The 16,073-nt window shown below is 34.5% G+C and overlaps 1 protein-coding gene across 4 annotated transcripts in view; it reads right to left on the bottom strand.

The window, feature by feature from the left end:
• Positions 1-1,581: 1,581 nt before the first annotated feature.
• SREK1 (splicing regulatory glutamic acid and lysine rich protein 1) overlaps positions 1,582-16,073 on the bottom strand; it is a 43,887-nt gene continuing 29,395 nt past the window's right edge. For 3 of the 4 annotated variants that reach the window (XM_026498869.4, XM_057307307.1, XM_057307308.1), the window contains 3 exons: positions 13,783-13,878; positions 7,516-7,660; positions 1,582-6,183 (listed from right to left, as the gene is read on the bottom strand). In XM_026498869.4, the coding sequence (XP_026354654.2) occupies positions 6,034-6,183; positions 7,516-7,660; positions 13,783-13,878 (391 nt within the window). In that variant the 3' untranslated portion in view covers positions 1,582-6,033. The remainder of the gene's footprint in view (positions 6,184-7,515; positions 7,661-13,782; positions 13,879-16,073) is intronic. The other variant, XM_026498870.4, reaches the window with a different exon arrangement.

Here is a 16,073-nt window from a genome sequence, read left to right as displayed (position 1 = left end):
TTTTTAACTGGACTGCTAGTATTAACATAAGATTTTAAAGCAAAGACTATTACCAGGAATTAAAAGGGTAACTAAATAACGATGAATGTCAGTTCAACATGAGGACATAAGAATCCTAAACATTTATGAATTACTAATAGAGTTCAAAATACAAAAAGCAAAACCAGTCAGAACTAAAATGAAAAATAGACAAATCCACAACCCACCTGGGGAGTTCAAGACCCCAACATTAAATGATAGCAACAATAGACAGAAAATCAGTAAGGATACAGAAAACTTAACCACTGCCATCAGCCAACATGACCTAATTGGCATTACAGATTATTTCACTCAACAGAGCCATAAGATACATTCTTTTCACGTGAATATGGTACACTTATGAAGATGTATCGTGAGCCATAAAGCAACTCTTAGAATATTTTTTAAAAGGAATCAAATCATACAAACTATTTACTAACCAAAATGTAATTAGGTTAGAAGTCAGCAACAAAGATCTTTGGACACTAAATATTTGCCCAAATATTTGGACACTAAATCACACACACTGAAAATTACCCATGGATCAAAGACAATGCCAAATAGAGAATTAATAAGTGTTGTGAATTGAATGAAAACAAAGACACAACATTATCAAAATTCGTCGGAATGAAGCTAACACAGTGCTTAAAATGAAATTTGTAGCATTAAAATACCAGTATCAGAAAAGAAGGCCTCAAGTCAGTGACTCCAGCTTGCATTTTAAACTAGAAAAAGAGCAAATTACACCTGAAATAAGTGGAAGAAATAATAAAGAGCAGAAATAAAAAGCAGAAAAACAACAGAGGAAATGCTGATGGAAACAAAATCTGATCTGATTCCTTTTCAATCAGTAAAACTGATTTTAAAAAGACATGTTGGGGCGCCTGGGTAGCGCAGTCGTTAAAGCGTCTGCCTTCGGCTCAGGGCGTGATTCCGGCGTACCGGGATCGAGTCCCACATCGGGCTCCTCCGCTGTGAGCCTGCTACTTCCTCTCCCACTCCCCCTGCTGTGTTCCCTCTCTCGCTGGCTGTCTCTCTGTCACATAAATAAATAAAATCTTTAAAAAAAAAATAAAAAAATAAAAAAATAAAAAGACATGTTAACATTAGGAAAGAGAGAGACTATCACTATGTATCTTACTTTCTTAAAATACAAGGGAATTTCCAACTTCCTGCCAACAGATTTCACAACAAATTCCTCTGAAGATGCACAGCGCCAAAGCTTACTCAACAACAACTCACCTGAATAACCCTAAGTCTACTTCTAATATTGATTTGTAATGTAAGAAGGAAATTCCAGGCTCAGGTTGGCTTTACTGTGAAATTCCACTTAACGCTTACGGAAGTAGTAATGACAATCTGATACCCAGTCCTGCAGAAAACGGCAGAGGAGGCAATCAACTTTCCCACTCAGCCTGTTAGGCCAGCATGGCCTTTATAAACCAAAACCAGAAAGACATGACAGACAAAACTCTGGAAGAGATTACCACCTTTCAGTCATTTAAAAAAAGCTGTAAATATGCAAATGTCTCAGAAATAGGTGAAATTACTACTCAACAGTGATGAGATTTGAAGATTTTCATTTTATTAAAAATATAGCAACACAATAGCAGCATCATTTGATAAATCTTTACTAGTACCACTTAGAAGTAGTCCTACTCACATAAATATACACCACCTAATGCAGCATCTTTATGTTTACATTTTAAACTCTTCCCTTAGTAATCCATAGCATTATGTAAAGAACACTATTGTAAGATTCAGGAGAGTAATATTTAACTATTAAACTGATCTACCTACACAACTACACAATACACCCAAGTGTCATCCTCTGTGGAAATCGGGGAGTTCTGTAGATTGGTCCCCAACGGTCTGCTGCCTGCCACACAACCTCAGATTGGTAGAACTCCATCCCTTCAACTCTAATTCCTTCAGTATGATTTTCATAAATTTGAACTTGCACATATAGTCAAGAAATTATCTATCTAGCAAATAAAAGTTAATCAAGAGTGGAGAAAACTATATTATTCCATTCCAATCCCAGGAAAATAAATCTTAGCAGTAAAATATGTGAAGTTTCCCAAAAGTCAGCAATTTTCAAAATTAAAATGTTAGCTGGATACAAAGTAAATTTAAAAATTAGGCAACAAACTAAAACCCTGCTTTTAAAAACAAGATATTAAGAAATACCACATTAAATATAAACTAATAGTTATAATAAATCAGTTGCTAGGAACTATAAAAATACTTTAAAATAGAATGGAAAGAAATCTAGTTATTACTTATTACCAACCTGAATAGAGGCCAAAAATAATAGCTCCAGCTTTTATTTTTTAAATAATGTATCAATCTTCAAGCAGAATCACCAATAGAAGATTTAAGAAAAACAAATTCATCCATAAACCCAAAATTTAGTAGGGAAGTCAATTTTACTTTAAAAGACTTTATTACATTATACTGGACTACTGCTTCCAGAAATATAATTTAGCCCTTTTAAGAGCACTAACTTTTGAAATTTGAAAAGAAACAATTTTAAATGAATACTACACTCGTTAAACAAACATGAGAATACTAAGTGTGTAAGTAATGAAAATGAAAAAAATTAGCACATAAAGAACATACTTTGTGGAAATGGCTCTACCTCATAACCCACCTAGTTAAAATCAGATATTATCTTTTAGTGAAAATATTATGACTCATTGAAATGTTAAGTTATTCAATGCATTCCTCCAGAAGGACTCATTTTAATAGCTAATTCTACTAAAAAAAAAAAAAAAGATTTAACTCAGATCATATTATAATAGGTTTTTTAAATGTTTAAAAGCCTGTTATTACATACTGTAACTCTTAAAATTAATATCCTCAGAGGTGATATGGATTAAAGGCTTTTTAAGTATTAAGATAAAGACAGCAACATATATATAGGAATGAATGAGGTCCTGGAAATAACTAATATCACAAATGAAGTTATTTTCTTCACAAAAAAGGAAGGATTCTAAACATGAGTTCTTATTTTTGAGCATTTCAAAATTTAAGCCTCTGACATTTCTGAAGATCAACACAGCATACATAGGACCTCTTGAATATAAGAATTCTGAACAGTATCACAAGCTGAATAGTGTTTACAATTATAAATTAATTAGATTAGATGGAGAATAATGAGACAATTGCAGAAGTTAAGGATTTATACTTGTTTTCACATATGAAACTAGCCAGTTTACTATGAGGGCCCATCTTAATATAAATAATTCATTATGCATTGCTGACAAGAACAAGAGCATCAACAGAATTTGTCTAAAATGATGAATAGCAACACAATTAATGAACAGAGTGTACTCTCTATATAATCAAGCTTAAAAAAGATAATTATAGAAGGGATCAAGTATAAAATGGCTGTCTTCTTGGCCTTACCTCAAGTTTTCCTGACAACATCTATCTGGGTTGAAAAAGAATAGCCTTAAAGAAAAAACAAAATGCCTTGAAAGGAAATAAATAAATGGAAACCTACCAGGCTCCTATAAGTGAACAAAGAAAAATTCTTTCTCTCCCTCTCTCTCTCACGCACACACGCGCACACACGCGCACACACACTCACACTCGCTCCAATACCTCCAGGTCCTAGAAAGCTTTGCTTCCCTAAGTCCATTTAAGAGCATTTTTTCACTTTCTCTGGATCTCTTGTATTCCTATTCAATTCATGTCCAACTTTTACAAATCAGTCTTTTAAAAGAAGTATCATTATTTTAAAGCTGAATATCACCAGCAGGAAAAATAATTAGCAGCAAGAACCAAATTGTGTTAACTGCCAACACAGAGAACATTTAAGAGTCCAGAGTACAAGAAATAACTCAAACTTTAAATGATTGTTTTATATACACCACACATTCACTCTCCATGTCGAAACAATCTCTATGCCAACTAAAATAAGATAAACATGATAAACTAAGATGCTGTTTTGAAATGCATAAACAAATACTTTCCTCTAAAATACTTAGCTTTATTAGAGAAATGGTACTAAAAATAACAAAGATTCAAACATTTGCTCTATTCTACTTACATATTATAAATAAGACAGCTGTTGATGCAAGACACACACTCCTTCACAATCTTTCCATATGCACCCAAGCATTCTTGTATCAGAATAAACTGTTTACCAGCCAACCGTATGTGGCTGAATGATTAAAATGACCATCTATACTTTACATAGTAAAGCATTTTCAAAAATTTTAATGTACACAGTGACAAAAAGGAAAAAAAAACACAGTAATTCTGAACACATGAAGAGTAATTAAGCAGCTTCATAATCAAACCAGGCTTCATTGTAATAAGGGCAATTCTTTCCATTCTCTACCAAATACCTAAGTTTCAATAGTATTAACATTAAAAGAAAACTCAAGTTGAAACCAAGTAACTGATGTGCCACTCAGTTTTTTAAATCTATAAGTAACTCTTCCCATGAGGTAAGGCAATGGAATAATTTGATTGTATTAGATTGCATTAAAATAATTATACTTGATTTTTTAATAACATGCTAATTAAAAGGTATAACTTTGGGGGGAACAAAACAATAATGAAAAGATTTCTGAAACTATGAGTTATGGCTTTGGGGGAAAATATTAGCAATGCTGTCATTTTACTACTTGCATACTTCTTGCAGAAAGTGAGCCTTAAGAGTAACGGATGACCTATATTTTAAACTCAAGTAAACATATCCTTAAAACAAATAACCTCATGTGTTCTCCTTTACATAGAATTTCTGCACATCATTTATGAGAAGATGATTAAGAGGTAATAATTAAGGCCATCCAATGGAGACAATGAAAAGTGTTGGCTTTGATTTAAGTAAAGTAAGAACATGCTTCATTTTCAATTATCACAGTATAAAACTGATGGTCCCAAAACTGCATTGTTGTTTTAAGCTCTAAAGTCATTCTTGAAAACAGGACTTCCCTCATGTTAGGGGAACTGTGTAAGAAGCTCTCCTGACATACCACTTGCACACTTCTCTATGGGAGTGAATGGAATATCCACCTACGTTCCATATGAACTAAGAACGACTAGCACGTATAAAATTCTAGAAAACAGCATACCACATTGTAGAAGGCACTAAAGCTTCAGCTTGTGCTCCCATAGCCCATTTTGAAAACCCAGTTATCTTTTTATAATGGCACCTTTGCCACCTACAGCTGACAACACACACTGCAATATTATTCATAATAAGCTTGGAAATGTCAAGAAAGTTCAAAAAGAAATGCTTACTTTGTGGGGAGACCCAATGATTCTACACACTGAATACTAATACATTACTATTAGTATTCAACACGGGTGCTCTTCCTTTTGAAAGAGAACAAGAGCATGCATTGTCAGTTGTTTGTTAATCCACTTATTTAAGCAATTTTAGTCTGTAAAACTATTTTAACAAAAAACTGTTGTCCTAAACAGTGAGCAAAAGAAAACACAATAGTGAGAATTTAACACAATCACCGTAAATCCTGTGAAGTAAATGTTAAAACTTCTTACATACTCTGTACTTACAAGGGTGTGTATATAATTGCACCGATTTCAAGCACATCATCAAATCTGTATATATTGAAATTAAAAAAAAAAAAAAAAGTAAAACAATACAAAATTCAGCAACTACCATTTTTTAAAAGAGCTTCCAATGCTTATCTCCAGTCTTTATGGATAGTACAAATTTGGATCTTTGATGTCCCATTTATTTGTAATGGTTCTTGGCAAACACTAACAAACCACATGACAAGTGTGTCAGCCACCATGGAAATGCACAGATTCTAGAAGATGAGGAGTTTGGGTAACACCTGTTATTTTCACGATGTCCATGCTTTATTTCCTTACTCCGTAACAAGATGGCCACAAAGTCACCTAACAACTAGAAAAGCTGTTAGTTTGTATCTTTATGCTCAACTGGATTTCTTCACTGTTTAACATCTTGTTGAGAGAATTAAAAGCTTTGGATTTTATTCCAGCGTGTGTTTAGAGGTGCACTTGTCAGTCCTATACTGCTTCTGTTTTGGTAGAGAGGTTCTCTTCATTTGGCTGACAATTACCATTTTGCTGTACTTTGTTTTCCTCAGTCCTTGGTGCATCCTTGTCATCTACTTCTTTGCCCACGCTTGAATCTGGTTCTTTACTGTGTTCCTTCTCCTACAATGAATATTAAGCCACACATTTAATATTTTTCTCAAGAGTTGCCTACTATTACATCCAGTTATGGCTAAAATACATGTTTCTGTAAACTTAGTAACTAAGTTCATATAAATAAGATATGCAAACATGTATCAGTATGTCCACTGTACTCCTCATAAAAGGCAGAAATTGTAAATTAAATTAGAATAAAATAGTTGAAAATAAAGTCTAAGAAGTGTTCAGTAAATATTACTGAATTGAAAAAGTGGGGCAGATATGCTGAAAGAGTTAAACAGCTCCCAAAGATGACAGGATAGATTTTTTTTTTTTTTTTTTATTAATAATGATTTTTTATTATATTATGTTAGTCACCGTACAGTACATCCCCGGTTTTCGATGTAAGGCTCGATGATTCATTAGTTGCGTATAACACCCAGTGCACCATGCAATATGTGCCCTCCTTACTACCCATCACCGGTCTATCCCATTCCCCCACCCCCCTCCCCTCTGTAGCCCTCATACAGGATAGATTTGTAATCTGGATACCAAAGAAGCAAAATTCAGAGGATGTAGAAAAAGAAATCACTATTCGTCGTAGCAAAGACTGCTCAAGAACACTCTAATTCTGCCCTCAGCTTAAAGGAGCATTACATGAGAACATACGGAACAATGCCTGACACATAGCAATGCTCAAGAGACGTTATCGATGTTACTGATGATGATGATAAACCCCTACCAATATGAGAATAAATAAAATTATAAGCTGAAAGCTCCAGAACTCATAACTGATTTCCAAATACAAATACACTTACTGGAGTAACAAAGCAATTAATGTAATTCATAAGTAGTTAAATATTTATCCCAAATAACACCCTTACTTGGTAGAATCTGGTATTCCATTAATTATTCTAATTCAACAAACCTACTGATTTCAGTATACATCACAAAACCAATGATGACAGAACTTTTGTCAAATTTGCTGAAACAAATCTTTTTCAGGAATACACACACACACACACACACACACACACACACAGAGAGGAAAATACCCTCAACCAGAAATCTTCATATAAAATCAAATACATGTTACATGTAAACAGTCTTATTGTATGCCATTCTAGGACTCCCTAAAGTAAGGAATGCATCTGTCTGAGTTTCAGTTAGCTCTTACGTCATCCCTTCAAAAGTTCAGCTTAAAGAAGTTATCAACTGAACAAATATTAAAGGATACCAAAGACATACACGATACCACAGCCCTCAAAAAGCTTTTGGTCTAAATCTAGTTCTATGTAAAAAACAATCCCAATTATTAATTATTCAAAGCCTAAACACTGAATGACTGCTACTTACTTTAAGTGAAGTATTGTTCTTCTCCAACTTTTCCTTTCCATCTCGGTCATTAGAACTCTTTCTTGTAGAGCTTGAACGTTCTCTCTCTCTCCTTTCACTAATGTGGTCCCTTTCTTTTTCTCTCTTTTTATCCTTCTTATTTCTGCTATAAGAATAGTGATAAAATGTCAGTTAACTTCTAAGACATTAAAGACCTACTATGTTATTGACAAAACAGTCTTAACTAACACTAATGCACTGTAAGTAAGCATATCAGTAATCTGGTTTGACCAAGTAACATAAACAGTCCTGTAGCCCCATCTGCTCCAACCCATACCCCAATTAATTTTTTAAAGATGCCCAAGTCTTTTTTTGCAGAGGCCACCATGTGTTCACATAAAACATCATTTGAAAGTGATTTGTTCAAAATTTATTTATCAACTGTAATGAGATGAAAATAAAACCAAATATACGGTTTTTTTTTTTTTACCCATCTTTTCAAAGCAAAAAATGAATAAGCAGAAAGGAATGAAAAGGTTAAAGAATTAGAGGCAACTCCCAGGGAGGAATGAATGACTGACTACAAGCAAACCTTGGAATTTCAAATACCCTGTGCTACTGCCCCCATCATTCACCATTACAAAAAGGTCACACCAATTCAAGATTAAAAGTTAAGAGACTACACGAACAGGTTCCATTTATAAAAACAACATACCTTTAGAATTAGAGGGAAAAAACAGTGCATTTCCAATCAGAAGCTTAACACCTTCTACTTTAAAAAGTAGCCTTATAGTGGAATCCTAAGCTTTTTTCTCTTAATAGTAATTCAAAAATAAAGAAAAAGACCAAGAAAACAAATAAAGACACTGAGCAAACAAATGAAAATTTAGTGTAACAAAGGTGGCATCTCAAATCATTGAGGAAAAGATGGTCTTTTATAAAATAAAAGGTTTGGAGACAACTGGATTATTATTTGTTAAGTGATAAAACTGGATCAACATCTCAGGTCTCATTCCACAATATACAACTAAGTCTAAATGGATGAGAGACCTAAATTTTTAAAATAAAAGTGCTAAAAGAAAACATGGGTAATTTTTTTTACTATCTGGGTGAAAAGATTTTTTAACCATAACTAAAAATTCAGGTACAATAAAAGACTGATAGATTTGCCTACATAAACCTTTGCAAGGAAAAAAAAAGACATTACCATATTCAAAAGAAAAATGACGTATTTGCAACATATGTGTATATCTTTCCACATAATTTTTAAATGTCAAGGGAACAATCACATCAAACTGAGAAAAATTCTTAGGAATAAATTTAACCAAGGAGGCAAAAAATTGCTGAAAAAGATGAAGACAAATAAATAGGAAGACATCCATGTTTATGGATTGGAAGACTTATTATATTGTTAAAATGGCAATAGTACCAAAGCCACCTAGAGATTGAATGCAACCCCTATCAAAACCCCACTGTTGTTGTTACAGAAATACAAAAACCCATCCTAAAATGCATACAGAATCTTGAAGGACATCAAATAGCCAAAACAATCTTAAAAAGAACAAAGTTAGAAGGCACAGCATTCCCAATTTCAAAACTTACTAAACAGAGGTACAGTCATCAAAACAGTACAGTTTTATATAAGGACAGAAAATAAACCAGTGGAATAATCCAGAAGACCCAGAAATAAACTCCCACATATATGGTTCAAATGATTTCTAACAAAGATGCCAAGACCCATTCAATGGGGAAAGGACAATCTTTTCAACAAATGATACTGGGAAAACTGGCTATCCACATGCAGAAGAATGAAGTTGGACCGTGATCTTATACCATATTAAAAAGTTAACTTAAAATGGATCAAAGACCTAAATGTATATGCTAAAACTATAAAATTCTTAGAAGAAAACATAGGAGAAAATCTTCATGACATTGTATTTGGCAACAATTTCTTGGATATGACACCAAAAGCACAGGCACCAAAAGGAAAAAACAGCTAAATATGACTTCATCAAAATTAAGAACTTTTTTTTTTTTTAAAGATTTTATTTATTTATTCGACAGGATAGAGACAGCCAGCGAGAGAGGGAACACAAGCAGGGGGAGTGGGAGAGGAAGAAGCAGGCTCATAGCAGAAGAGCCTGATGTGGGGCTCGATCCCAGATCGCTGGGATCACGCCCTGAGCCGAAGGCAGACACTTAACCGCTGTGCCACCCACGCGCCCCCAAAATTAAGAACTTTTATGCATCAAAGAATACTATCAAGAAAATGAGAAGACAACCCACAAAATAGGAGAGATATTTGCAAATCATGTAACTGGTACGAGATATATACAGAATTTAAAGAACTCTTGGCAACTTAACAAAATGCAAATAACCCAATTTGGAAATGGGCAAAAAACTTGAAAAGGCATGTGAAATACAAATGATATACGAATAAGATATATCAAATGATCAAATAAGCACACAAAAAGATGTTTAACATCACTATTCGTTAGAAAAACACATATCAAAACCACAACGAGATACCACTACGGACTCAGCAGAATGGCTATAATTAGAGGCAGACAATAACAAGTGTTGCTGAGCAAGGGGAGAAATTGTGGAGTCCTAGCATAGGAGGGAAGCACAGGTGGGAAGGTAGAATGACAAAGGTGCTTGGGAAAACAGTTTGGCAGTTTCTAAAAAGATAAAGAGAGGGGCACCTGGCTGGTTCAGCTGGTACAGCTGGCAACGCTTGGTCTCAGGGTTGTGAGTCTGAGTGTCACCCTGAGTATAGAGATTACTTAGAAAATTAATTAATTAATTGACTCACTGCTCAGCATACTGATTTAAAAAAAAGATAGACAGTACCATAGGACTCAGCAGTTACCACTCCTTAGGCATGTGCCCCAGAGAAATGAAAACACATGTCCACACAAAAACCTGTACATGACTGTTGAAAGCATTACTCATAACAGCTAAAAAATGGAAAAATACTAAAAGTTTACTAAGGAATGGATAAATAAAACATGGTTTTATCCATTCAGTGGAATATTATTCACACAGGTACTGATACAAACTACAACATGAACCTTGAAAACATTATTTAGTCAAAGACAACAGATACAAAACACTACGCATACTGCATGAGTCCATCTATGAGTGTCCAGAACAGGCAAATCCACAGAGACAGTAAGTTAGACTAGTGGCTCCCAGGAGTGAGGGAGAGTAACCGCTTATGGGTATGGGTTTTCAAGTGAAAAAAAATGTTCTGGAATTAAGTAGCAGTGATGGTTGACAATACTGTGAACCTAACTAAAAACCACTGAAGTACACAAAGTGAATTTTATGACATGTGAGTTATTTCTCAATTTAAAAAACAAAACCCAAGGGGCGCCTGAGTGGCTCAGTTGGTTAAGCATCTGCCTTTGGCTCAGGTCATGGTCCCGGGGTCCTGGGATGGAGCCCTGCATTGGGCTCTCTGATCAGCGGGGAGCCTGCTTCTCCCTCTCTCCCTCTCCCTGCCGCTCCCCCAGCCTGTGCTTTCTCCCTCTGCCAAATAAATAAATACAATCTTTTAAATAAATAAATAAACCCAAGGTGTAGGTGGGGCTACAGTCTCTCTCTCTCTCTCTCTCACACACACACACACACACACACACGCACTATACATAATGTATGCTATCTTTTGTGAAGGAAGAAGGAGACATTCTAATCAATGTATCTGCCTAATTTTGCAAAAAGAAACACAGGAAGGATAAAAAATTCATCACTTACAGAGGGTGGATGGGGTGCAATATAGAAGGAACAGACAAGAAGTGACTTTGTAAACACATCTTTTTGTCTAGTTTGACTTCATAACTGGGAAAGTCTTAACTTTCATGAGTGAAGTATTAAAAATATATGTGGCCCACAACTACAGTATCGTATGCCTTCCATTATTCTCACCTCAAAACAATAACCCACAAAGCAAATAAACATAAGACCTGACCTCTGCTGAGAAAAAACATGCTCCTCTTTACAGTTTGGCAAAGGTTTTTGTAAATTTCTCTTTTCTATGCCTAGAAAACCACAGAAAACCAACTGAAAAACTATGAACGATCACTAAGATGATGGAATGAAAAATAAACACGCAGAATGTAAAAACCTTCCTTTGCAGCACAAACCCAACCTCCAATGAGAGGACATAATGAAAGAAAAGACTTCATTAACAAGAGCAACAACAACAAGGAAGTATCTAGGAAGACACTTAGAGGATGCATAAAATCTGTAAGAAAGAAACACTGAAGTATTCCTAAAAAACACTATGGATGGCTTAAATAAGTAAAAAAGAGGCTGGATAGAAAGACTCACCGTCATAAAGCTTTATTAAAAATATCTATTTATCAATTTTCCCTAGTTTAATTAATAAATTAATGTAACTGTAATACAAATCATCATCAGATTTTATTTCTAGAACCTAAACAAATGACTCTTATTTTCAAATGGAAAAATAAACAGACAAAAAATCAGGAATGCTCACAAAACAGCAGAAGTGTGGGGGACAATCGGCCTTACTAAATGTTAAAAAAATACTATACCATTTGAATAACTGGGGCATTGGTAAATGAATCATCACTCAAACCAACCCAGCAGCAAAGGCCCAGAAATAGACCCAAACACAAAAAGAAATATTTAGTACCTAAAAAGGCAATATAGCAAATCAATGTTAGAAAAATTAAGTTTTTAATAAATGGTACTGATCAAAAGAAAATCATATGGAAAAACAAAATTGGACCCACATGCCATACCAGACATAAGGATGAACTCCTAATGGATCAAAGACTTCAATGCAATAAGTAAAACCATAAAATACAAGAAGAAACAATAGGGGGGCATTCTAATATAATCTTGGAATAGAAAAGACCTTTCTAACTTTGTATGACTCAAAATCCAGAAGTCATAGAAGAAAAAATTTGAAGGGTACCTGGCTGGCTCAGTCAGTAGAGCATGTGACACTCAATCTCAGGGTTTTGAGTTTGAGCTCCACGCTGGGTATAGAGTTTACTTTAAAAAAAAAAAAAAAAAAAAAAAAAAAAAAGGAAAGCGAAAACTTGGGAAATTATTTTTAAAAAAATCCTATGTAAAATCAAGTCTCATAACATTTTCTGAAAAGAAATGACAAAGTAGGAATGATACCTTGTATAAAATCACTGAAGAATAATCTCCCTAATACAGGGGCGCCTGGCTGACTCAGGAGAGCATGCTACTCTTAATCTCAGGGCCGTGAGTTCAAGCACCATGCTGGGGGTAGAGTTACCAAAAAAAAAAAAAAAAAACCCCAAAACAAAACAAAACAAAAACAAAATAACAAAACTAAAATAAATAAATAATCACGCTAATACAAAAAGAGCCCCTGGAAATAAGAAAATTCTAAAAACAAAGAGCAGACCCCACAAAAAAATGGGCAAAGTATACCAACAATTCATAGAAAAGGAAATACAAATGGCCTTCAAATATATGAAGAGAAAGTCACCTTCATCTTACGAGAAATGCAACTAAAATTACTATATACTGATACCATTTCTCATCTATCAGACAGACAAAAATCCACAACTGTAGTAACATAATACGTTATAGCTGACAGAAAACAGACACTCTCAACAGACACAGCCGGCTGAAGTGCAAATTGCTGGCTATCTTTATGGCGGGCAATAAAGAAACACCTCTCAAAATTATAAAACACACTTAACCTCTGACACAACACCACCTACCACTTCTGGAATTTCCCCACATACCTGCGAAGTTAAGTCCAAAGCTATTCATTACAGTGCTGTCTAATTTATAATAGGAAAATTAAGCAAACCTATTCTACCGCAGGCTGGTTAAATAAACCAAGGTACTACCACACAATGGAAGCCCATGCAGTTCTAAAAAAGAATGAAGCGGCACTCACGGATGAATACATAAAGATCTCCAGGCATTTGGGTGACAAAAAGCAAGGGCAGAACAGTGCGATTTTTGTGCTACCTTTTGCATAAGAAATATGAAAAGAAACTATACATTTCCATCTTGTATATCTCTACACAAATCTAGAAGGATATACAATACAAAAAAGCGAAGTCACTACTTATGGACACAGAGTAGATGACTGCATAGGTGAAGTTAAGACCTCCTGATGTATAACTTTGTATACTGTTGGGCTTTCTAAAACACACAAATGTTTGACATGTTACTCATTCAAAATATAAAGTTTAAAAATAGATCCAAAAGAAAATTTTTCTTCCCCCGCTCCATCCTTGGATTTAGCACACGCTTTCAACCTACCTCCTAGGAGATGGAGATCGAGAAGATTTCCTTTTTATAGTTTTTGATGTTCTTGGTGATCTGGAAGAACTCCTGCTCCTCCTCCTACGCCTTTCCCTGAAAGTCAAAAATATATCATTTAAAAATACAGCAATTTTTAAAAAAGGGCAATTCAAATACACAAAAGCAAAAGGGTCCTTAACGCTCTCAAGTGAGCAGTAGTCTTTAAGACCAGTTTAAACTCATGTCCTTTAACAACATGTTCTATTATCTAATGTTAGTGCAGGTCAAATTTTAAACCATAAATTTTACAGACATGAAAATATGTTCTAAGGTTTTGTAACAGAAAAGGAAGAAGACTCCTTTTCATCTGATTTATTTGAACAATATTTTCCTGAACAGAAAAAATATTAATGGGTATTTCAGATTCTCTCAAGTAGGTTCTTCTCCAGCATCTAAAACATGTTTTGCTTATCCAGATCCTTTGTCCTGCCTCTAGCTCCTTGCTGCCCCACTGTGGATTATTTTATAAAGGATTAAGTTGGCTTGCAAAATGTGAACTTTCCAAATCTAAGCACTCAGAATGTCTCTAAAAAAGCATTTACATTAATCGGTTTTACAGAAAAATTGTTTTACCCTCCAACTTCCTACCATTTTATTGCTCTATTCATTTAAAACTGAGTGCACAAGTTGCTTAGACAGAAGTAAAATAGTTAAAACCTGGGGCTTAAATATGAAATAAAAAGTAACTACTGAATTAACAGTGTTTAGTATTATTAAAAAACTATTTTGTTTAACGTATTAGCAAATGATGCATACTCAAAATTACTTCATTTATAAGCATGGTCACAACTGAGAAAAAATGAATTTCAAGATGTCCATAATTCAGGGGATGAGGTAGGAGGACATACTTAAAATGATTAATGTGTCCAACGATCTCACAAGGAGCTCTAATAATTAGTGGCCATATAGGTGAAAGAACCAAATCCCCTAGAATCCAAGTTTTCCATACCACCTCAGTAAGAATATTTGAGGCTAAAGAAGCATTTTGCTTACATTTTTCATTATAAAATAAATATCAGATAATGCTCAGATGTGGTACATACAGTATATGTTAAGGCCAAAATAGCCAAGAACTTTGAAAACACCATCAATTCCAATTCTACCTAAAGTTCTCTCCTCCATTACCCAATTTTATTTCCAAGGCACCCCAAAATTATACTTCCTTATGTGAAAATTAGGTAAAGATATTCCATTCATAGTCAATGGCATTCTGTAACAGCTCAGCGTAATATCATACTTTTTTCACAGCATGAGAATATCAATGTATCTTAGACTCTGTTTACACAAAATAGTTCCGCCCTGACCAGTTCTGTTTAACTTTGTTTGTTCAGGAAGCACTATGTACAGGTGGATATTGAGTAACTAACAGATGATGATAATGAGAGCTAAGGCTAGATAAACAGCAATCAAGAATGTCTATTAGTTGAGAAAGAGGCAGTCAGCGGTAGTATAAGGAACTGTAGTTAGACAGACTTAGGTTTAAATACTAGTTCCACACCTTACCAGCTGCATGACTAGGGTCACGTTACTTAATCTGAGTTTCAGTTTTTCCAACTGGAAGATAGAGTTAGTAACTCCGGCTTGATAGTGTTGTTACGAGGATTTAGGATGAAACCTATAAAGTACCATGCACAGTCTCTTGCACATACTCAGTGTCTATATTTTCTCCTTTCTCCTCACTAGCTTTATTGCTAGTTACTGTAAACATTGAAAGTTGCTTAAATAGGAAAATGTTCTTTAAAAATGTAGATTACAGGACAATGCTGAAAATAAGAATACCAAGTACTCTATTTTTCTGAGTCCTTAAAACGTTTCCTGTTTATGAAACAAATCAGAGCACATGAAAAACAGAAAAATGCTGAAAGATGACAAAGTGTAACTCTTCACCAAGCTCCTATGAAAGCACAAAACATGCCAAACTTCTGAACCTTTCGAAACTAATGTTACTCAGCTTCTTCCCCAGGCCCCAGAGGTTAGGTAAGAATATATGTAGGAATGAATGTAAACATCTGAACTTCTTTAAATGTCAAGCAACTTAAAATGGCCCCGGAAGAAATTAAACATTTCAAAGTCATTCAAAACGTAAATTCAACTGAATTTAAAAGGAATCAAAACACTGTTTTGTGTTATGAAGGGCAATAACTAAACGATGACATAAACACGAAGGTGTGACAGACAATAAAATCACTGTGCAGTAAAGGAACAGTTGCAAGGCTTGACTGATGTCCACAGCAATGAGGCTACATTAA

The sequence above is a fragment of the Ursus arctos genome, unplaced genomic scaffold (genome assembly GCF_023065955.2).
Source record: "Ursus arctos isolate Adak ecotype North America unplaced genomic scaffold, UrsArc2.0 scaffold_5, whole genome shotgun sequence".
NCBI classification, from domain to species: domain Eukaryota; kingdom Metazoa; phylum Chordata; class Mammalia; order Carnivora; family Ursidae; genus Ursus; species Ursus arctos.
This window is presented reverse-complemented; position numbering and strand designations above follow the sequence as displayed.